The sequence below is a fragment of the Onychomys torridus genome, chromosome 15 (genome assembly GCF_903995425.1).
Source record: "Onychomys torridus chromosome 15, mOncTor1.1, whole genome shotgun sequence".
In the NCBI taxonomy this organism is placed as follows: Eukaryota; Metazoa; Chordata; class Mammalia; order Rodentia; family Cricetidae; genus Onychomys; species Onychomys torridus.
The window spans coordinates 40,274,620-40,299,085 of NC_050457.1; the positions used below are offsets into that span (position 1 = coordinate 40,274,620).

General features: G+C 38.6%; 1 protein-coding gene across 2 annotated transcripts in view; it reads right to left on the reverse strand.

The window, feature by feature from the left end:
* Parp8 (poly(ADP-ribose) polymerase family member 8) overlaps window positions 1–24,466 on the reverse strand; it is a 181,908-nt gene that overhangs the window by 42,024 nt on the left and 115,418 nt on the right. For both annotated transcript variants that reach the window (XM_036206907.1, XM_036206906.1), the window contains exons 9-15: window positions 19,916–19,976; window positions 19,406–19,496; window positions 11,781–11,847; window positions 3,590–3,715; window positions 2,557–3,115; window positions 1,142–1,192; window positions 944–1,039 (exon numbers count right to left, since the gene is read on the reverse strand). In XM_036206907.1, coding sequence (XP_036062800.1) covers window positions 944–1,039; window positions 1,142–1,192; window positions 2,557–3,115; window positions 3,590–3,715; window positions 11,781–11,847; window positions 19,406–19,496; window positions 19,916–19,976 — 1,051 coding nt within the window. The remainder of the gene's footprint in view (window positions 1–943; window positions 1,040–1,141; window positions 1,193–2,556; window positions 3,116–3,589; window positions 3,716–11,780; window positions 11,848–19,405; window positions 19,497–19,915; window positions 19,977–24,466) is intronic.

The window sequence follows — 24,466 nt, forward strand, 5'->3', positions numbered from 1 at the left end:
GTGAAATACCATGTCCAAAAGCTTCTTAGAGAAGACAGAATTGATTTTGCCTTATTGCTCCAGAGGACTCGAAGGACAAGGAAGGCACAGCAGCAGGGGTGGAAGCAGGAGGCTGAGAAGTCACATCTCAACCCCACACAGGAAGCAGGGAAAGAAAGCAGTACGTAGGGCAAAGTTATAAATCCACAAAGCCTTCCCCAAGGCCCTGTCTGCTAGAGTTCCATAACCTCCCCAACAGCACTACCACCTGGGGACCAAGCATTCAAATATTAGAGCCCAGGAGAGGCAGTTCTTATTCAAACCACCCCAAGAATTACATAAACTTCAACTTAAAAACTGGCTTTTTAGCAACTTTTATTGATTAAAGCTTTATAAAGTTATTATGGCAAGAAAAAGTTTTTAAATTGAATAATTCACCCTCCAAAGCATGCATGTCCATTGATTTCCATTACCATACTTCTTTGGTGGTGTGACAACTGTGTTAATGTTTCGGACGGTCTTCTAACTTTCCCAATGCTTTTGTGTATCTGCTCAAACTCACATGGACCCTCTCTATATACTAACCATATTAAATTATAGGGTTTTGAACAAACACACTAAATCATCCTAGTTTTTTGAGCCTTATAAAAAGCTGTTTCCAGAAGCTATGTGTTATTAAATAAATATATAAATACAGTTTATGAGACTTACTGCCTATATAGAAATAGATGTAAATGGATACAAAGATGACAGACATAAGGAACGCAATCTTAATAGGAAATTACTTACTCTTTCACAGATGCTTCCAGAAGTAATGTTAACTCATTTCCATCCAAATGATAGTACATATTAAATTGTTTGCCCTAGGAAGTATTTATTTTAAGCTATATTTGTTTAGTTTCATATTGGAATGCTTTCACCTATATTTCTTGTTAGCATGGAAATTCAATCAATAAGTACTTACCCTAAGCATGGGGCCATTTTGAAATACGTGTGGCTCATCACAAACCACACAGTATTCATTCAATACAGGGATCCGCTGTTCAGCAAACTCAATCGTCTGAATAAAACAGTATAAGGAAATAAGCCAATGAGGGTCTCAAATGTTGAAAAAAACCAGCAAGGACTAGGTCCTCCCACCGTGGATGATCTCAATTCATACCTGCACCAGGAAGCCGCGGTCTCGGATTGGAATGCATTTTGCACCATTTGTCTATGAAAAGCAAAGTTTTAAAAGAAATAATTTTTCGTTGGGGAGAATGTAGAAATTACAGCTTTTACCTTTTTTTCAGAAATAAATGCAGGAGGCCACGTGAATACTGTAAGCTATTATGAATATTGAATTTCATTACAGACTAATTTTGTCATATTTGCATGATCTGCTATATTTGCCTAAACAAAATGATATTCTTAATTTCTCATTTTTAGTAGAAATATCTGTCATTGTTACATGAAAAGAAAATTAGTTTATTCTATTACTAATCAAAAATGCCCACACCATCATTAGAATATTCAAATCTTATCAATGATTCCTCCAAGGAAAATTAGACAGCTACTAGCAAATAGCCTGAAGTATTAAATCTCTTAGCGGGCTAAGTACATGGGGGAGGGGGGAAATGTGTTTTCTTTCACAAACTATCTGAAATTACCTTTTCGGGTAAAATTATGGGAAACATTAGTAATTGATTGGCATACCTTTCTCCATGTCATTAAAGCATACCTTTAAAAGAACTTTTAGTATATTCATATAAAATTATACAGATTGTTGTTTTCCTCCTACAAGTGTAATTTTACAGTGGTATTTGTAATTCAGTTGTAGGAGAAAAATCTATGTATGGTTGACTTCCTAAAATCAGTCTCTTGTTTTTGTCAACTTACATATGGCTGGGTATATCATATGCATCATTAAATTGACACAACATGAACATATTTAAAACAGCAAACAAAAACTATTATCCACCATTTCTGAATATGTAACTATATGTATAATTTAAATCTGTCTGAAGTTGATTGCAATGCCAATCACTGGAGAGGTGAATTTTGAATAGTCAATACCAACCATACAGTCATCAACTGGACCCACATCCTCCCATCGAAAAAAATGGCTTTGGCATTAAATAGACATCAAGAAAATCTTCGTGTGAGACTCTTAGACGCTATCACCAACCACAATGTTCACAGACAAAATTCTCTAATACATAACTGAAACACGTGGTCCTCCACTATTTGTGGGGTGAAAGAAAAGGTTAAATAACCTACTTAATAAAGATTAAAAACTTTGTAAATCTAACTGAATTCCTTCTATTTTTAGTAGAATTCAATGGGTGGTAATACAAACCAGACGGCAAATCAGTGACTACATTTTTCCCCCAGAACCAATACTAACTGTTCTATGCTAGCTGTGAATACCTAGTATACAAAAATAACATGCTCCCCCCGCAAAAAAAAAAGCAAATTTAAAAACAAAACAAGACAAATAAATCTTGCATCTTCTCCCAGGTCGTATAAAAAAAAATGCATACAAATCCCCTGCCCCTTCGCTACATTTAAGAAGACAAGATCAAAGTGTTTACGCACAGGAGGCTGGGAAGAAGACGATGATGGTGTTAAAATACCGATAAGCCCTGAGGTAAGCGAGAGCCTCCTGCCCTCTGCATTGGGTTCCTTGAAATGCTCTGTTTTCGATGACTTGGGGGCGTTGGAGTAAGACTTGCTAAGCAATTTGTGATTTTTCAGCCCGTATAACTCTTCCATTCTGAGATTACTGGAATAAGACCTGCTTAGCAGTTTGTGGGGCTTCAAGCTGGTGTTGTGCTCACATCGCGGGTCTCCAGAACAAGAACGAGTCAATAACTTATGCGATTTGAGCGTGAGGCAGTCCTCCTGCTTGCCTGCTGCAGGGCAGGGCCGGCCCAAGAGTTTGTGCGATTTGATGGTGGACATCGCCTGCTCGGCCCTGGGGTCGCTGGACAGCGAGCGCCCGAAGGTCCTGTGCGTCTTGGCGCACACATCATCAGCTTTGACAGTGCCAGAGCAAGTCCTCCGCAGCAGCTTGTGCGTTTTGGAGATGCCATCTTGTTCTGATTTCAGTTTGGATTTGCTTTTGCCACAACCAGGGGGAGGATAGCTGGGCGACCTTGAGAACGATCAACAATTAACACGGGGCAAAAAGGAACCTAACGTCAGTGTCCCAGCTCAACCGCGGTACATTCGCTGCCACCTCATCAACAGCCTCCCCCCCCCCCCCCCCCCCCCCGTTAGGACCCAAACCAAAGATTGATGCAGACTGGGTCACAGGAATTAAGCCACATCTGATAAACACAAGAAGATTCTAACATGGTTTCTCCCTCCAACCTATCCCAGAACCCCATGAAGAACTGATTTCTGAAAGAATCTCTATGTCAAAACTTTCATAAATTTTATCAGTACTGACTGTCAAAATAAATAAACAAGCACATCTATGTTTTTGATGGACTACCTATAATTTAGTATTTTGCTGGAGGTCATACAGAAAACAAGACACCTAGGCAAGAAAGACTACTTTGGACTGGGTATCGTGGGACTCTATAGGCTGAGCATGGAGACAAGGATGAAGACGCCTGTTACCAACCTGCGCAAGGTAGTAAACAAATGTAGAGGAGACTTCACCTTCTTCTCTGACAGCTTCTTACCGTGCAGGCAACTGGACTTTTCTTTGCTCTGTTTCCACTGCTGAGTAACGAACGTCTGCATGATCCTGTCAAACCAAAGGCAGCTCCTTTAGCTCAGTCCCAACTCCATCTAAATGAGTATTTCTGGGTTTTGTTTGTGTGGTTGGGAGGTTAGGGATTTTGTTGCTGTTTTGCTTTGAAACCGGGATCTCACTAAGTAGCCCTGGCCTGGAACTTGCTACAAAGACCAAGTTGGCCTCAAACTCCCAGAGAACAGATAGCTTCTGTCTTCCTAGTACTGGGATTAAAGGTATTATTTCAATGAGAATATATTATCAAAGGAAAATAACACAACCGTGAGGAAAATGCTAAGTTAGACTTGTGCAACCTTCATTATGCAATTTTCATATTAAGGAAACCAGAATGTAAGAAATTACCATGGCTTTTTCTATGACAAGTTATATCATAGCAAGTGATAAAAAACCTACTTATTAATAAATTAAAATTTATTATGGCATTACTGGCATGATTTAATTACCCAAATTATTAGAGAGTTTATGAAATAAAAGATTTAAAGAGAATCCTGAGAGTAGCCTTCAGGATCAATAACTTTTATATGAATTATTTTAAGTGAAGCCAATTTTTCACTTGATTGTTGCATCTATGGTTTTTCTTCATGAAATAGAAAACCAAACTGTAAAACTGTATGTAGAAACAAATGTGTAAAAATACATGGTCTTCAAGCACAGCCCAATCACCTCTTTATATGCTATTTTGTTTTTAAAAATTCCAGGTTCCTAAAATTTCTTAGTTATTATCATCAGGTTGGAATTTAGTAATTCTTAGTCTCAGAATTTTTCACAATATCTGCTCCCTTGGTGCTTCATGAGAAAGAATTCCGGAGTGCAAACTCTGGACTAGAACAGCATGTTATCTGCAAAGGACCTGAGGCTATGGCTGTGCATCCCTCCTTCCAAGTCACATGACAGGAGGATCCCTTAATGCTGATATGTCAGTAGATGTGAAATTTTATAATCACATATCATATGTATAATACATTCAACATTTTTGCTTTCTTTCAAAAAAATATCCCTTCAAGTGTGCCTGGTTGTAGTGTACTTCCACTATTTCTACAAACTGCTTCTAGGAGTGAAAATTGATACTATTATTTGTTTATCAGGTAGACTATGCCAGGGACTAAAATAAAGCTTTGTAAAATAAAAGTGTGCCTCTTAGTTCCAGAAAATAGTTATTATTGCACACACTGAGATAAGGCACATGTTCAGGGGAGAAGGTGTGACTCTTAGCAAGAAGAGCCAACTCTTCAACATCCTTCAGGTCTCAGCTAACCCAGCTCAGCACTTCTTCCTCTGCTGGCCTCTCTTCTGATAGATATCTTTGATGTGTTCAGAGAGTCATGTCCGGATTATTTGAGGTCATTAGGTGAGCAGAAGTCACGAGAAAGGAGAGAGTAAACTCTGCATTGACTGAGTGTGTGATTCCAACGTCACAGGAAATTTGCCTTGGATCATAAGAACAGGGGATCTCTTTATTTTATTTTTATTTAATGTCTGGAGATTTTTTTCAGAAAGAATTGAGTGTATTGGTATCACCATTACCACTATTTCTCCTTGCTCTAATAAAAAAATGAAACCGTTTTTGTACCAATTAGACTTAAATTTTTTTCCTCCTATGATGAAGGTTCCTATTCCTATGACCTAAGATGGCTACCAAGTGTATGCCAGATAAGCTAATTGGAACCAAAGGACTTAGCAGGTTAAATGGCCAAAATATCTCTCCCTTTCAGGTTACATTGTTATTCCAAAGTAACATCAGTAGCTCTCAAACATAATAAGATCCTAACTGTCCTTAGTTGTAAAAGGAATCAACTGCTTTTTGAAAGCCAGTTAATGTCACTGCTTATCCAGTGTGTGTAAATGTATGTACACATGTTTGTATATGTATAAGTATATAATGATCATATACATGTGTGTATATATACATATATTTATAATATGATCATATTGTGCTATGATCACATGTGCTATAATGACCGCCTTCTCATAACAGAGAGCCACTAAAATATTTAAATATTTATTAAGAGGACACACAGGCAATTGATGTCTCAGCCACTTTCTTATCAAGGGTTGAGGGTCATCTGGACAAAAGCATGCATAACATCTGGACAAGAGAGTACATAAAGGCAACATCATGATTTACCTTCTCTTAACTTCAGAAGAACAGTACACAAGAGTAGTATTATACTGTCACTGTAGTCATGGTCAGTTCAGCAAAATTCATCTGCTCAAAACCTTTTCAATGGTGTTGGTTTAAATTTTGGGCCATACAGTTCACATGTAAGGTGAATTCAATGTTAGAAATGCAGAAGCACACTAATTAGGAACTTCTACCGAATCTTACATCTGCCTTTTACATGTGTTTGGAGCCAAAGAAGACTCACACTATTTTCTCACCATGAACAGAACCTAACCGTGATCAAGGAGGCACAAAGTCGTACGTGGCTTCAGGGATCTTGCCACTATTTCTGGTACATTCAACCTTTTAATGACAGACACCCCATCACATGGATCACCACTCTTTGTCAGATTAGCCATGAAAAATTTTAAGTATTTTCTCTTAAGCTCTGTTGTTCACTTGACGTTCACACAATAGTCACTCGGTGCCAAACACATTCCACAGTATACCCATGGCAAAAGGTACACAGACAAACCAGCACATGGGTCAAAAGGATTGATCAAGAAATAGATTCAGACTCTAGAATTTTCTGGTTGGCTGGCATAAAGAAACTATTATATATGCTGGACTTCAGTTTCATCACTGAGGAACTAGGATCCTAATAGTTCTTGTGCATCCCAGAGCTACTATAAAGACTAAGTGACTGAATGTGTTTCAGTACTTGGAATGGAAGTCACTCACTAAGCACTTGGTCCTAGTACCCCAAAACACCAGGCATGGACCACAGAACACACAGAATGTAGTTATCTACTTAGTAAAAACTGATCTAAACAATACATAGCCTAGATTCCAAATTAGCATCCTTTCTTATGTTTCAAGGAAGATAACCTCTTCGCATCTGAATCTTTTCTTATGGACTATCATGAAGATGAGACTGGAAATTTTAAATTATGTTATTTAGGCTAGATGGGACCTGAAGAACCTCAGTCAAATCCACTCATAATTAAAGAAACTTAATCATGTAGTGGACATAAATTCAGCAAAAACATGAAAAAATATTTAACCCAATTAACAAAATCCCTACATAACTAAAATTCATTCATAAAAGAAAGTAATGTTTTCAAAAACATTAAGCACTAGGCTGGATCTATGAATTGAACCAGTCTCTTAAGCACAAACCTCAGCATACAGCTTTCTTTAATTTCTCAGGCTTACAAGTAGACACTGTTTCTTTATCCAAACTCACTTGATATGCTCATGAGCCAATATAGGCAGAAAGTTGTTTATTCTAGTGTGTGTGTGTGTGTGTGTGTGTGTGTGTGTGTGTGTGTTTAATTCTTGTCTTGTTTTGATCAACCCCATCCCACTAAATAAATAAATAGATAGATAGATAGATAGATAGATAAATAAATAAATAAATAAGATGCTTTGAAAACAGTGTCACAATAGAACCATTCCTGTTGACAGAGGTGTGGAGTGAGCCAGCACCAAAGTTGTAAGCATGGGAGAACTGTCCCCATTATTCATCTGCCATGTGGCTGCATGGGCAAGGGAGAGATGCTCCCTCCCACCCTCAAATCAAAAGAGCAGGAGATCTGCCCCTGCCTGTTACCAACTGAAACACTTGGGAGAGCAGACCCTGCATCTTGCCTGGGCAGTACAACAGAGCCACCTCCATTGGCAGAGGTTTGAGCAAGCCAGCCCCAATATTGGGAGCATGGAAGAGCTGTTCCCCATTACTCACCTGTCACATGGAGGCAAGGGCAGGAGAGAGATGCCCCCACCATCAATGCCCAAGGCAGGTGGGAGAGCTGGCCCTGAGGTCATAAGAGCAAGAGAGCTAGCACTGCCTCTCATCTGCTCAGGACTCAGGACAGTGGCCCCTACATCACACCTGGGCAACACAGAAGAGCTAGCCTTGAAGATGTAGGTGTGGGAGATGGGGGAGCTGACCCTGAGGACTTGAAAGCAGAACTGGCCCCACACCTTGCTCATCTCGGCAAGGGGTGAACTCACCAAGGCAATGCAGAAGAGCTCACCCTGGTGGTGAGGCCAAGACAGAGCTGGTGGGCTGAGCAACCCAGCAACTATCCAGGCCCACCTTCTTAGAACCAGGGTTATGTGTTGGCCCACCCCATCTATGATCTGCGGGAGCACATGAAGCGACTGGCCCTGCAGACTCAAAGCCGCAGGATGTCCACAGCTCGGGGCAACAGCTGGATAATCAAGAGGAGTCCTAGTGAGGGTCCAGCATCAACAGTGTAGCAGCAACCAGATGCCTGGAACCAGGCCAATAATTCTTTGCAATGAATACTTGCAAGTAAAGATACATAGACAAAAGGGTTTACTACATGACTCTCTATGCCGCACTACAACTTCCATGATGAAATCCCCCCCCCTTTTTTTTCTTTTCTTTTTTCTCTTACATTTTATCTGGGCAGGGGGCAGGGGGGGGAGGTGGAGGCTGCAAGGGCAGAAGGTAAATACGCTGGGACAGGAAATGAATGCATGATGTGAAAGACACAAATAATAAATAAAAAGAAAGCTAAAAGGGAAAAAATGCAGTGCCAAGGTAACATAATGTAAAGGTGCTCCCATGCTCCTCTCCAAGATGGGTAAGCCATGGATTCATGTAAGAAAAAAAAAAGTCTAACTAAAAAAAGTAAATAAATAAATAAAACCAGTTGCACTGGAGAAGCCTCCCTAATTCCAGAACAGAAATTTGAAGATGCCCCATGTGAGTCTTTGAAAGAGAACATTGCTATAATGTGCTAAACATACCTTGTAAATTTAATTTAGCTTTAGAGACACAGAATGTTAAATGTTAAGGGTTAATTATCTGAGGCTGCATTTGTGTGCACATCTACACTCAAAACTGAGCAGCTAAAAGGGCAGTCCCCCCCCCCACTTCAAATGCAATTGTGCATAATTCATATCTGAGCAAAGTTACCTTGGTGTAGTGTCATTAAAAACTGGGACAATCCTAGAGGTCTAAGATAGGGACAAGCCCAGACATCACATAAGACTTCTGGCACCAGTAAAAAGGAAGCTGACACAGAAAATTGTAAAGTATTTTCTCTTAGAACATTACTCAATAAAGGCTGACATATGATGAAGATGAAAATTCATTAAACTGAAAGGGAAAGACGTGGGCTGCATCTTGATCAAGGAACTAAACCACTGCGGTAGTGCACAGGGTCAGACGGACTCTTACTAAGTCAAGTTTATGGATCTGAAAGAATAAATAGTCCTTCAAGAATTCTTACGAATTCTAACAGCTGAAATTCTGATAAGTACAGCACTTATTATTTACATTATGACCACAGTTAACTGGGGCATATGTCAGTATTTTCAGTCAGCTTTTTGATCCTTATCTAAAGATAGAAGAGAACAAGGAAAGATTGCAATGCACAGTAAAGGGAACCTGTGATGTTTTTAAAGTAAAACAGGCATTATGGGGACCAGTGAGATGGTTCAGTAGGTTAAAAATGCTTGCTGTGAAGTCTGATAACCCCAGGACTCACATGAAATGGAATCAAATAGAACTGACTCCACAAAACTGTCTTACACACACACATAGCAAAATTTTAAAAAGATGATAGACAGATATAGATAGATAGATAGATAGATAGATAGACAGACAGACAGACAGACAGAAGGAAAGACAGAACAGTCATTATAAGAATTAGAATACAGCTTCTTCAAACTATTACAATAGAAGCAGCAGGGGATCTGGCAGCCCCACCTATAAGCGTTTATCCAAACAAATGAAATCTGTAGATGTCTGCACACTCATGTCCACTGCAGCACTATTCAAAGTGGACATGAGATCGAGACAAACGAAGGGCCTTTCAGAGATCACACACCGGCTGAGAATGAGTGGTGCAGACATGCCATTCCAGCACTGACACGGGCTGACTGATACTGGAGAGGCCAGCCTGGGCTACATCGTCAGGCTCTACCTGAAAGAAGCCAAAACAGTGAAGCATGGGCAAGGACACATGAACCATCCTTCCATAAAGCATCAGGATCCTGTCATTCACAAGGTCGTGGATGGAACTGAGGATCACGTTAAGTAACTTAAAGCAAGCAGAGAAGAAAAGCTCCAGGTGTTCTCTTTTCCACGCAGCATCTAAAAATGTTGGTCTCGCTCCTGTACACAAGTTAAACACACCGATATTATGGATGAGCGTGGTGGTCGGAGGGTGGGGACAGTACAGAGGTGGACGGCAGGGAATTAGAGCATGAAGTACTAACTTAGAAAAACACAGGAATTAGAAGCTCTGTGTGCTGTTATCCAGCACCAGGATCACAGGTAAGGATTCTGTCTGTGTACTTCAAAAGGCTGATTTTGAATATTTTCATCACAGAAATGTTATGCCGAAGAAGTAAATATTTTGAACTTGTGTAGAATCACCACATGCTATCCCAATACTGTGTATAATTTTTATGCATTGCTAAAGAAATAAATATTTTAAAAATTAAAAAAAATATTTACTAAAAAACAAAAATTTGTATTTTGGTGTTACTGACAAAAGTTTAATTTGTAAAGTGGACTATCCCACAGTGTGTGTGTTTTTAAAACAGTACACTGTAGGTTTACATAATAAATGTATATGTTATCTGTTGATATGTTTTAGAGTTAAAAGTCAATGGATAAGAAAAGATCTCTCCTATTCACATAAAGTGGTCTGATATCCATTTATGCAAGGCTGGGGCTCATCTAGATCCTGTCTGAATATAGAACTGTGTTCCCTATGCAAGAAAGGTCAGCAAAGGAGACAATGGGGACAGCATAGTTATTCTTCCAGGCAAATCACAAGTACTCAGGATCCACACAGTCTTGGTGGCCCCAGCATCTACACCCTCACATATAACAGAGTGTAACTGATTTCAAAGAAGCTGAAAAGTCAACTCCAATGTCTGTAATGCACCACTTTTTTTTCTTCTAAAGACATAATGCATGCTGCCCTTGTATTCGGCTCTGTCAATAACTGTTTTTTTGTTTTGTTTTGTTTTTTTGCATTTTTTTAAACGCAGGATTTTAGGTAAAACAGACTTAAAAATCAGAAAACAAAAGTGAATTAGAGTTTAAAAGGAAAAAAAAAAAACTCTATCAGTAAGACCCTGTGAGATTTTTACAAGTACAATAAACAAAACCTTGGTTCTTCTTTTCTCAACCCTCCCAACCTATTATCTATTTCTACATCACATCTACTACTAATAAAAAAATGTATGTCAGAATCTCAGTGACCATATAAATGAGAGGTCATAAATGCTAATTATGACATATTGAAGAACTTATCTGCTTATTCAAATAAATTCTAAACACAGTATGTTTTGGGGGAACCATGTCCATTTGTAAAAAGATAAAATGAGGTACTACTAATAAGGGACCAGGAAATAAAGAGAAAGAAAATTCACAAAGGAGTGTTTCAAAGGCATCAGCATGGGAAATAGGAACAGCTCAGAGACAGTGAGAGATAACTAGCTACCATCTCCAGGCTGCATAAATAAACAGCAAAAACCACAACTGCATATTGAGAAGGGGCAGCTGGAAAAGGCTGTAGCTCAGCAGGACAGAAAAAACAAACTTAAAGAAGCCAGCTCAAGGTGAGTCCTATGGGAGAAAGCTCCATCACCACTAATCCATCTCCCTGCCTTTTCTGCTGGACACCCCAGAGAGAGAGACCCCATGTTCACATGAGCAAGAAGGATATAGTGTGGGGCGTGGAGAGATGAGTAGATGTGGATGAGAAGCTAGAAGGGCCTAGCAGGATGGAAAGGGAGCTCTGAGAACTGAATCACAGATGCAGCTTTTTGCACCAAGATGATGTCCTATCCCCAGGGACTCACTTGAACGAGATGTGAGAGAATAAAAACCAAGCAAAGGAGCAAAAGGAAAATGCAGCTCTCCTGAAAAGCAATTTACTTTTTACTCTTCAGCAAACTTACTTTTTCAGCTGATGTCCCAATCCAAATCGCTCTTTTGTAGAAATCTGAAAGACATCAACCGTGGGCACTGGAAAGAGTGGGGAAAACACAGTTAAATACTGACTTGAAACTCAGTCACAAAAGATGACTGGATTACTATTAGTGAGCATGTGCACATACACCCACACGCATATGAAGTATGCACACTGTTCTTTGTAGCACTGCTTTAATGATGTAAGTGTTAAACATAAGATCATTACAGGCTGTGTATCAATGTAAACATCTGCACATGTTACTGTTATAACACATAGAAATATGAAGAGTAACCTTAAATGAACAATAGTTTCAACAACCACACTTAGGACAGTTCAGGGAACATTTTAAAATTATAAGTGAAACATGCTAATAAATTAAACATCACTTTTTAAAAAGTGAGCGATGAGGATAAGCATAGACTTAATTTTCACTGCACATCCTCTTGAGGTGGTGCATATTTCACCAAATGCATGTGTATAAACATACATACATACATACATACATACAGAGGTGTGTGTACATTTAAATAAATAACTCTTAAAATTTGTGACTTACCATAAATAGTTATTTGGAGAAGTGAAATTGATTATTTAATTTTAAGTGTTTTAAATTTGAAATCTTTATTTGGCAATCAAGTGAAAGAGTGAAACAGCAGAAAGAAATAAAAGGCATTCGAGCAGAGGTATGCATTAAAGCTGCAAATCTGAAATAGCCCTCGCTGACACATACGTAAAACTGTAACGCCAGACCGATTCAGGGAGTAGAGAATGCTGGGAAGGAGACTTTATACGCCTGGGTGATCAGGCATCCATCAAAGAAGCCTGGTGAGGAACAGCCCAGAGGGTGGAGACTCCAGAACCCTAGCTGAACACACATTCACCAAATGCTTTCAAGAAAGGGAAACAACAGATTCACCAATTAAGATGGTGAGGTAAGATGAGTACTCAACACTGGTCACAGGACTATCCAGCAATATTAAAGTCATGGGGAACATTGATTCGTGTGTGAAGTGATGGCCCCATAATCTGGTCTGAGTGGATTTTAAGAGAGGGAAAAAAAGAAAACAAGGGAGCAGAGAAAACGCACATAATAAAATCTGACAGTAAAGAAAAAACACAGTACTTCAGGACCAGTTGAAAGAGAATTTGAGGTCAAGGGTTTTATTTAATTTTCCAGATTGAGAAAAGAAATGTTTCTTGATGAGAAACTTCTGGGAGGAAAAAAAAAGATGGAATAGTACCAGAAGGAAAGGGACAATGGCTGAAGTGTTGTAATCACATGAAAGGGAGGAAAATGAGTGAACAAATCACAGTGTGACACCCCAGGGGCACCAAACATGCCCAGAAAAATAAGGGTTGGGACAACTGGAGCCAATGCTGTCCTTCTACAGGCCACATCCAGATCCCACGTGTTCCACAGTTCTTAACTCACACTGGCTTTGCAGGGATGGAAGCACTCCATTCCCCAGACACCCATCAGTTCCATTCTAAAAAACAGTCCAGCCCTTCCATAAAAGTGAAGGAGACTGTAGACATCAGTCCAATCTCATGTGACCCAAACAAGATGTCACTGTATTAAAAGAAAAATCCTGAAAATTAAATGCAATATTTCTTTCAAAGAAAAGGATAAGAAAGTGAATAGCTAGAGAGACAGCTCAAGAGTTCAGTGTGCTTAGTGCTCCAGAAAAGGACCTAGGTTCAGTTCCCAACACCCACACAGTCACTCATAAATGTCTGTAACTCCAGCTGCAGGAGACCTGATGTTCTCTTCTGACATCTTAGTGCACCAGGAATGCACACAGTGCTCGGACTTAATATGTAGGCAAACTCTCATAAAATAAGAATAAATCTTTAAAAAAAAATAAGAAAATGAAACACATTGTGTCTCCCTAAGATTTCAAAGGTAACATCTTCTCACAGGCAGATAAAAAGTGACTAAGAAGAGAAAGGAGAGAAACCTACAGGGCCTTGGCCTACTTTTAAAGTATAGCAAGGTCCAAAGACACTGGAAGAATTAAAACCCTTCAGGGAAGAAAGTATGTGATATACATTGAGAAAATGGTAACGTTTGATGATGATGTTTGTCCAGTATATATTATAGGTAATTCTAAAAACAAACAACAACAAACAAAAAAAACAAAGAAAAACACAATTTAAAAACCTAATCATTGCATAGAAACCCAGACAATAAGTGTCAATACTTTGTCAAAGTGATTAATTTTAAGGAAACTATAAATAATAAATATTTACTCACTTGGTCACTAGCAATATAATCTAAATGAGCTAAAAACTTATAGAGCATACCAGAACAGCTCACAAAATGCTACTTTAAAAATATCTCAAAGCTCAAGTGATAAAATGACTAATACTGTTAAAATGAATGTAATTAACTATAACTAATTCCATTTAATGAGTTAATATAAAACAACAGTCAAGGAAATAGCATGGAGGGTACAGAGAATCTCAATTCTATCTGTAATTTTCATTAACTCTAAAAGCATTTTATACAACATTTTAACAATGTTTTAAAAACTTAATAACTTCCTCAGAACCAGTAATAATGAGTTGAAAATATAGTAAACTCTAAAGTCTGACTAAGCAAGCCAGAACTTGTGGATAAACTCATCTGAAATAGTTAAGCTTCATCAAAAGAGAAGGGAAAAGGAGGCTACATCTGCATCAATACATAAAACTAGAAACTATGACAAACATCCCTTTATAAGAAAGGTAAATATCATTACTTTAGAGATAGCTGTGGAGAGATCATTCACAAAGAGAATTTCTATAGCAGTACACCAAACGCTCAGAAAACATGACCAAAAAAGGGATGGAAAGAGAGGAATGGGGGGAACAGTGCCATGAAAGAGTCTTCAGGACAAGCCATAGCCACTGAACTCATGAACTCACTGCAGCTGTGGTTAGCTGCAAAGGATCCTCGTACGACTGAGACCCTACTCAGAAGGCCTTGCCCCTCAATGAGGGTCTACAACAGTGGTTCTCAACCTGTGGGTCATGATCCGTTTGAACTCCTTTGGGGGCCGAACAACCAACCCTTCAACAAAAGTTGCTAAAAAAGATGCTTAAAACTGGGGATTTAGCTCAGTGGTAGAGCGCTTGCCTGGCAAGTGCAAGGCCCTGGGTTTGGTCCTCAGCTTCAGAAAGAAAAAAAAAGATGCTTAAAACCATCTGCATATCAGATATTTACATTACTATTCAAAACAGTAGCAAAATTGAAGTTATGAAGTAGCAATGAAAATAATTTTATGATTGGGGGTTGCCACAACATGTGGAACTATACTAAAGGATTGCAGCATTAGGAAGATTGAGAACCACTGGTCTACAGGCAGTGGTGTAAGGACTGATAAGTTGCCCACGTTCCAGTAAATCACACTATTTTCATACTTATCAATGGAACTGTAATTAAATTCAGTGGGAGACACACACACACACGCACGCACGCACGCACGCACGCACGCACACAACATCAGAGTAGGAGGGATTTGTTGTCAGAAGGCCTTCAGCAGAAGAGTGAAGGAGGAGAGAGAGGATAATGGGGTGAAAATGATGAAAATTCATTACATACAGTCTGATCTTGTAAGCATAGGTGAAGAGACACCAATAATGTGGTGCTTTAAACAAAGAGCTTATTAATGAAAATTGTTCAACATTTTCAACAAAACAGCATTTTAATCAGGAACTGGACTTACAGATCAATTTTATGTAACACATATTACTGTAACAAGCATAACCTGGTTTAAACATATATAATAAAAATTATCTTTCTCTTTAATTTCAAAGTGTAAAATGCTTGCCCCATTTCTTCTGTTCACAGAAAGATTAGCCCCAACTAAATACTGTACTTCAAATTAGTGTTGCTCATAAATTTCTAGAACATAGGGGTAAATATTTTCAAAGAGAACTGTCAAGTAGGTCAGTACTAAATCTTGGGTTAGTCATAAATTTTTACAAGTTCTTTTCACTATAAATGTTGATGCCTTCAAACAAAAACTACAAAACATCCCCAAAGAAATACTGTCACATTTAATCACACTCCCACCTCCCAAGACTCAGGGATCATATCATTAGAGTGGGCAGAAGGACTGTCAGAGCCAGAGGTTCTGGATGCAGACAGGAAGATGGTGTTTTCTGGACATGGGCAAGTCTGCTGCACACATGAATTCAGAGCAGCTGTGATGAAATGCACAAGATCAAGCCAGATAAAATCCCAGAATGGATGCGAGAGACTCAGAGTTCCCTGCCTAGCTCCGTGGATCCTGGCAGTTGATGGCTACTGTCAAAGAGAGGGTGAGTTTTCTTGGGGGGTGGTGGAGGGGTGACAGACTACCCAAGCTCCTCTAGATGGGCCACGCAACTAGCAACTAGCAATAGTACTAAGTGAATTTAGAAGGTTTTAAAGGAGAGAGACCGAGAAAGGGCTCAGGGGAGAGAGAGACAGAGACAGAGATATTTAAGAGGGAAATCTCATCAGGGGAGGAAGGGAAGGAACTAGAAGGGAGTGGATTTGATCAAAATGCATTGTATGCATGTATGAAATTCTGAAACAATAAATAAATAATGTAATTACTGTCAAGAGTGTAACACTGCTTTCTGAATAAAATTTAGTACAAAAAGAGATTTTTTTTCTCACCATTTTATCTGATTGCAATAATCAAAATCATAAGTTAGGATAAAACCCAATTATTTGTCCTGGAATAATTGGTTGTTCTCTCAGGCACAGTATCTCTACCTCTACTCATATATTATGCATCATAGTCCATTTTAAGTCAAATTCCTCCCCAAGTTTTCAAGATAAGAAAGTCATAACTATGGGAAGAATTTACTAGTAAGATGGACATATAAGTAAAAATTGAACAAGCCCCAATTTAACTAGTGTATAAGAGAATTACGAGAAAAATCAATCAAACCAGGTCTTTCTTATGTTAAATGGAGTAGCATAGGAAAGTTGAAGAGAATTTTGCTATAAAAAGAAGAGTCTGAGCACTTTCTTAGCAAGTGGAAGGCCCTGGGTTTGGTCCTCAGCTCGGGGGTGGGGGGGAGACTATGAAGCAAGGTCCAGGGTCCTACTGGCTGGTCCCACACTCCCACCCTGTGAGAGAGAGGGAATGAAAGGTCATCAATATCAAACGCACCTCACACAAGGGGCAACTAACCACAAGAAAGAGAGTATGTTCTAGGAGACTGACAGTGTGGAGCCAGGTTGGTCAGGCAGGGTATCCACAATCAAGAGGCTCCGGCTCCTCTCCCGCCCTGCCCATGTTAGGTTGATGGTGGAACACTGTCCAGGAATGAAGTTGTGTGAGGGGATTTCTCAGACCTTGTGAGAAAACTCCAAGAAAACAAGACAAGAGTCTTGTGATCTCTGTTCCTCTATAAGGGGTTGTTCTTGGCATATGCTTTTGTACTCCTCCCAGATTTAATAATAAGAGTGGGTGTTACCTTAGATTAGCCACCATCTTACCCATAATAATTCAGAATGATGTTTCCAAGCATGGGTTGTCCTCTTGACTGTACTTAGCTTGAACTAAGGTGACTTTGCCCTCCTGAACTGTATACAACATGAACCCAAGTGAACTTTTCTCACATGACCTTGCTTAACCCGCAGAATGCCCTCAGAATGTAAGTTGTCCCATGCCCTAAATATAGTTGGCCATTGCATGAGACCACTTTCCCCTGCCAAATAGAGTGGTAACAGGTCACAATCTCGTGGAGACCCAAAATGAAGATTTGGAGCAGTTTATTAAAAGACTTGCTCCCAGGAGAACCCAGTAAACTCAGTACTCAGTGAAGCAAAGAACATGACTAAAAAAAGGAGAGCAGCCCAGTAAGGGCACAGATGGTGGTGCGGTCTTTCCTCTGCCTCTGTCCTATGGGTGGGATGGGAGCATGGGTTACATCTCAGAGTTTAAGTAGGCCACTGTCCTCATCTAAGTCATACTCACACTGTGGGACAGTAATGCACACTATCTACTCTTCCCAGTAAAGTGACCAATGTCTAAGGACAGTCGACTTAGGGTCTACAAGCTGCTAACAAGAGCCATGCAGGGTTGAGGGCATGGTATTAGGATGCCGAGCCAAGGCTGGCAAAGGAGCAGGGTGTGTAGCATACAATTTGCAGGCCACCTCTCCCACTGTCAGAATCTTTGGATCTCAGTAAGTGCGGAACTGTTTTCCCTGCCAATTCTTATTCAAAGAAAACAAATAAAAATTTACAAAACATACTAAGTGGTGAAAAGCATCTCAGTTCCTGCTGGACTAACTGAGGATGAATCTTGGAAGTCACTGACTGATGACCTCAGTACGATTCAAAATAGATAAAAAACAGAATGGGGGGGTGTGCTGGGGGTCAGTTAGGAACACGGACAAAATGAATATATAGTGTGGGCATTCAACTCAACACTGAATTATGAACTAAATCAATGGCATAGTAGATGGCAGACTGGCAAAAACCCAAGTACTTGGATATGAGGAATAAAAGAAAGAAAATGACACACAGTATGAATGATAATGAAATTAATTGTGATCAATACATGTGTTATGATTACATGGACACAGACTTCATTTTCATCTCATAAATAACTCCATTGTATTCCTAATTTAAATAATAAAGAAAAAGGTTCAGACCTGACATCCCCATGTGCTTGAACCACAGATGGGATAAAGTCAAGCAGGCATACCATGTCTCAAGAGACATGCTTTTTGGGGGGACCTTGTCTAGCATAGTGAAAGGAGCCCAAAGATCTGGATATGTCAAGTATGAGGCAGACTGTAGTCACTGACATAGGTGCAAACCAGATGATCCTGAATCGACAGTTAGTCATTTTCATACCCAGCATGATGTGTTTCCAACTTAGTGATGCATTTAAACCCTCCGGCTTCCTATCCCACATGTCTGAAGCACTGTATCATCTGCAGCTAAACCTAACAAAACCCATGAAGAACGAAGTCTTGGGACGGTTTACTACGCAGCAGTAGGTAATTAGATTAGCGTGAGCAAATGAAATGGAAGTATGATTGTATGTGTGTTGGGGGGTGGGTTACATTCACTGGTAGAAAGACATTTTAGCCAACTCATAAATTTGGGCAAAATTTATTTTTAGCAGAATCCTTTGTTTTTAATAACTGTCAGTTGAATACAGCAGCACTGTCCTATAGGAATTCAAAAACCCAAAGTGCTGCTGTGACCTCCACTTGTTATGGTTTTCTAAGCTAAATTCTCTGGAAGCCATGGGTAAGATTACCAGGAAAATTAAATAACTAAGGTCAACTAAACACATATATATATACATACATACATACTGTGCTACAACTGTATGCAAAGCCTGTGAGGTTTTATTGTTGGCTTTTTTTTCCTCACAGAAACTGTTCAATTTATGTAGTCTATGTAGTTTAGCATTATCTATTTTATTTCCTTAATTATAGAGGTGATAAATTTTATTTCCTTAATTATATAGGTGATAAATTATCTGGCTTAGCATAGAACCTACACCATTATCAAAATAATTAACATTTAAAAGTCAGCAATCAGAATTATCAAAGGAACACCCATTTTTACATAGTTAGTCTTGAAAATAACAGAGAAACAATACTAACCTGGGCCATTTAAATACTGTGTAAGTGAACAGTGTAGTCGAACGATAATAGGTTCTGTTCGAATCACTTCCCAGGCCACAGCAATCTCCTCCTGCACAAATACATTGAAAAGGTAAGGTTGGCATCTTTTAGACCTTAAAACAAGAAACAAATCATAACTTTTTAACTTACACTAAGGGAATGCATAAATTGTAAAGGCCTATAAATTATTTCAAAAAACAATGTTGTGTAACAAGGAGGCCAAAGTACTCTTTCATTTTTGCCTTATGTATGACAAATAAAAATGAGAACTTGTATAATGAAGTACTATAATTAAAACACAGACATTTCAGAATATATGGAAAAACAATGAAAAAGATGTATTATCTCAGCTTCACTGATCAGTCTTCATAAATCACTTTAACAAAGCAGTATGTAATGGTGCTATAAAACAATCCAAAATTGAGTTTCTTAGGATAAAGATAAATGTACTTTAAATGTGTGGGTGATATTACAGAAATTGATACTTACATCCAGAAAGCTGACATCAATATGCAGATCAATATCTACGTCATCAATAGCTCCATATTCCCTGAAAGCAAAGATTAACATAAATGTTTTCATTTTCCTTAATAGTCAGTATGTGACTGGTTATTGTAATTAAAAATGTAATCACTAATTCTGATTGCTGACTTCTAAGATTAGAAATGAACTTGGATATGAATAAACTAATTCAGTATACTTGGACTGTCATCTCTTTTTGCTTATTTGTACTACAGAGTGCATATATATTATGTATGTGTTTGCATACATAAATTCAAGAGTTTCTTGGTCCATCATGGTACCTAACAGTCTCAGTTCCCTGAGTCACATTAGTGTCCCCATGTGACTGCTCCAGTATCACTACCCACTTAGAGGACAAGGAGCTGATTTTAAGGCAAGAAAGAAGTTTCTGACCAGAGGAGATAAAGGGAGTATACAATAAAGTGATAATGGATTCTTCTTCTACCTTGGGCATGGGTGCTTTGGAAGCTGGTTCTGGTGCTGTTACTTACACAGCACTGTATTATTTGTGTAGGTAGCCTGAAGTCTGATACAGGGACATGCAACTAAACAGTGAAAGTGTGAGCCACATAAGGGCATTCCAGCCAAAATCTAGTTTGGGATTTATTTTTTTCCTTGTTTTCCTTTATTTTTTTTAATGCATATGTTAAGTCAGCACTCTGCCTATGAGATCTATCTCTGGGTTATATAAAGGCATCATGAAGACCAACTTTTGTACATCATGGTTTTTAATGTAATTAAAAGAAAACAAAAGTAATATCCTTTTCTATACATGTCCATATGTTCCCATAATTCTTATGAAGTTATGAATAGCATAGAGGATCAGGGATAAAATATGAAAATAACCAGAATTATAGAAGTTAATATATAATAGTTAAATTGAGGTTATAACTGGCAGAAAATACTCTCAGGATTTTATATTGATGTGATAATTTAATGTCAACAAAACATGGCTTGAGATATAGATCAGCTGAGAGAGTGCTCACTAAGCATACATTAAACCCTGGGATTGATCCCCAGGTACTGTATAAAATCATGAATGGTGGTGCATGCCTGTATCAACACTCTGGAGAATCAGAAGCTACATCATGAGTTCAAGCCAGTCTTGATTTTATGAGATATATAGGAGGGGAAGTGGGAGGGGGAAGAGAAGGTTGGGTGGGGACAGAGGGGGATCCATAAACATTATAGATACTGTTTCTTACTGTTTTCACTGTGTTTGCATATGCCTTATAAAGCAACAAAGTGGCTTATAGATCACAGCTCTGAGGCAATACTGGGACTTGAATGTTCTATTTGTCAGTCATTTATACAAGCATTAAACTGGCCCAATACTCAATAACCACCACTTTGTAATGAATATCTGTTTAAATATCAAAGAAATACATCATTAGGTCCTCATGATAACCTTGTGAATGACACAATTTAACATTAATATTAATGAAGAAACTGACAAACAGGGAAGTAAAAGAAAAAGTTGTCAAATGAAAAATTAAGAAGTCAATGGAGTTACACTACGTAATATCCCACCTTTGTTTGGACAAGTAACTCTTACTGAACTCAGAGGGACACACACACACACACACACACACACACACACACACACACACACACACACATCAGTGGAGGAGTGGTACTTGTTGAGAAGGGTTCCAGTAGAAGAGGGAGGGAATGAAGGGGGATGAAAATCACTAAAATTGATTACACGAATATATGAAGCCGTGAAACAACTAAACAGTCAATGCAGAGTTTACCCACATGTGCCCAAATCCGAGCCTGTGGACAGTATGTAGAACACAGAGAAACTCAATAAAATTGCTGTGTATTGTACACACCAATAATGCAAATACAGTACATGACTGTGCCATGTTTACAGGGTTCTAAGTATAAAACATTATGACTGAATGAGCATATGATTTAATTCACCTAATTTGTATAGCTTAATAAAGAAAGAAATCTAGCAGGATCTATCGGTATTTTTTTGTTTCCATGACCAAAGAGGTATAAAGCTAGAAATAGTAATTTAACCTCTTCACTTTTTTCCTCAAAAATATGTCAAATCATAAAACACATTTTATTTTTTAGGAAATATAAAGTATCTCATGCTAACATTTTAACAACTAATTATTGACACAGGAATTGACTTTTTTAAACAACAGCATCACCATTCCATCTATGTTCTTTGTAAAATAAATATCACACATTATATGACATTATACAACAAATATGACAAAAATAAGGACCAAAAAATAGGTTTTCTTTATGCCTCTAAGTTACTGGTATAGAAAATTTTTTCTGTGGTGAAGAAAATATATACTTTAGGAATTTTGGGGCATGGCTGCTGTGGGATGGTCTTTCTGTATGCTGTGAATATGTGTTGCTCTCATTGGTTGATAAATAAAGCTGTTTTGGCTAATGGTAAAGCAGAATAAGGCTAGGTGGTACATTCAAACTGAAGATGGAGATGAAGAAGGGCAGAGTCATAGGAGATGCCAGCCAGCCACTCAAGAAGCAAGATGTGAAAGTACCAGTAAGCCACAGGCCACATGGCGATACACAGATTAATAGAAATGGGTTAATTTAAAATATAAGAACTAGCTAATAATAAGCCTGAGTCACAGGCCAAATAGTTTGTAATTAGTGTTAAGCCTATGACAGGTTGTTCAGGAACAGGCAGCCAGGAGAAATCGGTTAGTCTACACACTGTCCTATGTTGCATCGTTTCTTACACTTTTTCTTTCTGCAACTCCCTTGAAAGGCAAAATTTGGTTGTACTCTATTGAGTATCGGAAACAAGCTCAGTGGTCATAATTTAATGACCCTTAGCACAGGCAAATGGTTCATGAAAAACATTGACTATCCAAGTCACACATATAAAAAGCCGGTCACTGCAGTTATGAGATGTGTGTTGGTTTGAAGGGGAGTCCCTGATAGTCTAGTCTATTTGAATACTTTGTCCTGATTTGATGATGCTGTTGAGGAAGTTTGGGAGGCATGGTCTTGTTGGAAGAAGTATGTCACTGGAATGGACTTGCAGGGTTTAAAGTGATTTCAAATTCGCTCTCCTGCTTATGGTTTGAGGTGTGAGCTGTCAGCTTCTGGAGCCTACTGCCTCCACTATGCATCAGGAACTCTAACCCTCTGGAAAACTAAGCCCAAACAAACAGTGTCTTCTAAAAGTTGCCCTGGGTATGGTGTTCTCTCACAGCAATAGAAAAGAAGCTAACACAAGATAATCAAACACGTTCCAGAGCAGCTTCTGGGGAGGAAGTGGCCTTGACAGAAACCATCCTATTGACAAGGGTTGACCCTAAGAAATAACAAGGCAAGGGTGCAAAACCTTACCTGGATCCATACATGAAGAGGAATTATTGGAAATGATTCCACTGAATAACAAATAACAAAGAAATACTTACACTATAATATGTTGATGGTAAAAACTTTTGTTTGGGTCGGCAAGATAGCTCAGTGAGTAAAGATCCTTGCTACCAAGCCTGACGTGAGATTGATCCCAAGGATACAAGCAGTGGAAGAAAAAAAATCAACTCCTCCAAGCTCTCCCTTAGACCTCTACAGGCAAATTCTCACAAGCATACTCCCCTATGCGCTCAGGAGCGTGTGCAAGTGCACACGTGCACAAGCACACACATACACATACATGCATACACACACACATACACACACACTAAAACATATTAAATAATGAAAACTAAACATTCTTCCTACTTTTTTGCATTTCTACTTTACTTTTTGTAATGTTCAGTAAAGAGTACATCTGGAAGACCTCCTTTACCTCAGCCTCACAGGCCTGGAAGAATATTTGTATAATAAATACAGTGTCGGTTTTAAGTTCATTTTTAAAAGTTACACATTTTATTCAAAAAAAAAAACCTAACCACTGACTAGAAAGGTGATATGATTCTATGTGTAAGAAACAGGGGGGGAAAGGTACAAAACTAACTCTTTGAGCATCATCAGGGAGCATTCTTAGAGAAAGGGTCTTACTATGTGGCCAAGGCTGGTTTGAAACCCATGGCTCTCTCGACTCAGCTTCACAAGCGTGAGATTATAGGCAGAAGTGCCCACATCTGGCCAGACATCATTATTTTTGCTTCAGTCTCACTCTAGTCTTTTCCATATATGGTATTTAAAGAATTTTTCTTGTTACTTCTCTTCTTCAATATAATTGGTGCTTTCTGTGTTATTCTTCAAAATCATACATTTAAAGGAATGTAATTAGAGTAACTGTAAAATAAATACAACACTTGGATGCATTTGATTCTTTTGCATCATAGACACTGACCAAACACTTCCTCAGAAAGAAATCTCTATACACCTGTCTTCTCATAACAATAATTTCTGTGATTATGGAGTCAAATGTGTGGAATGACTTATTTGAGACTCTCAACATATTACTTAACTGTTAATTTATCAAAGTTACTACATCCCACTACAATCATGATGCCTTCTCTTTCTCTCCTCTTTACAATTCTGTTAGTAGAAGAGCTGAGTTTGTCT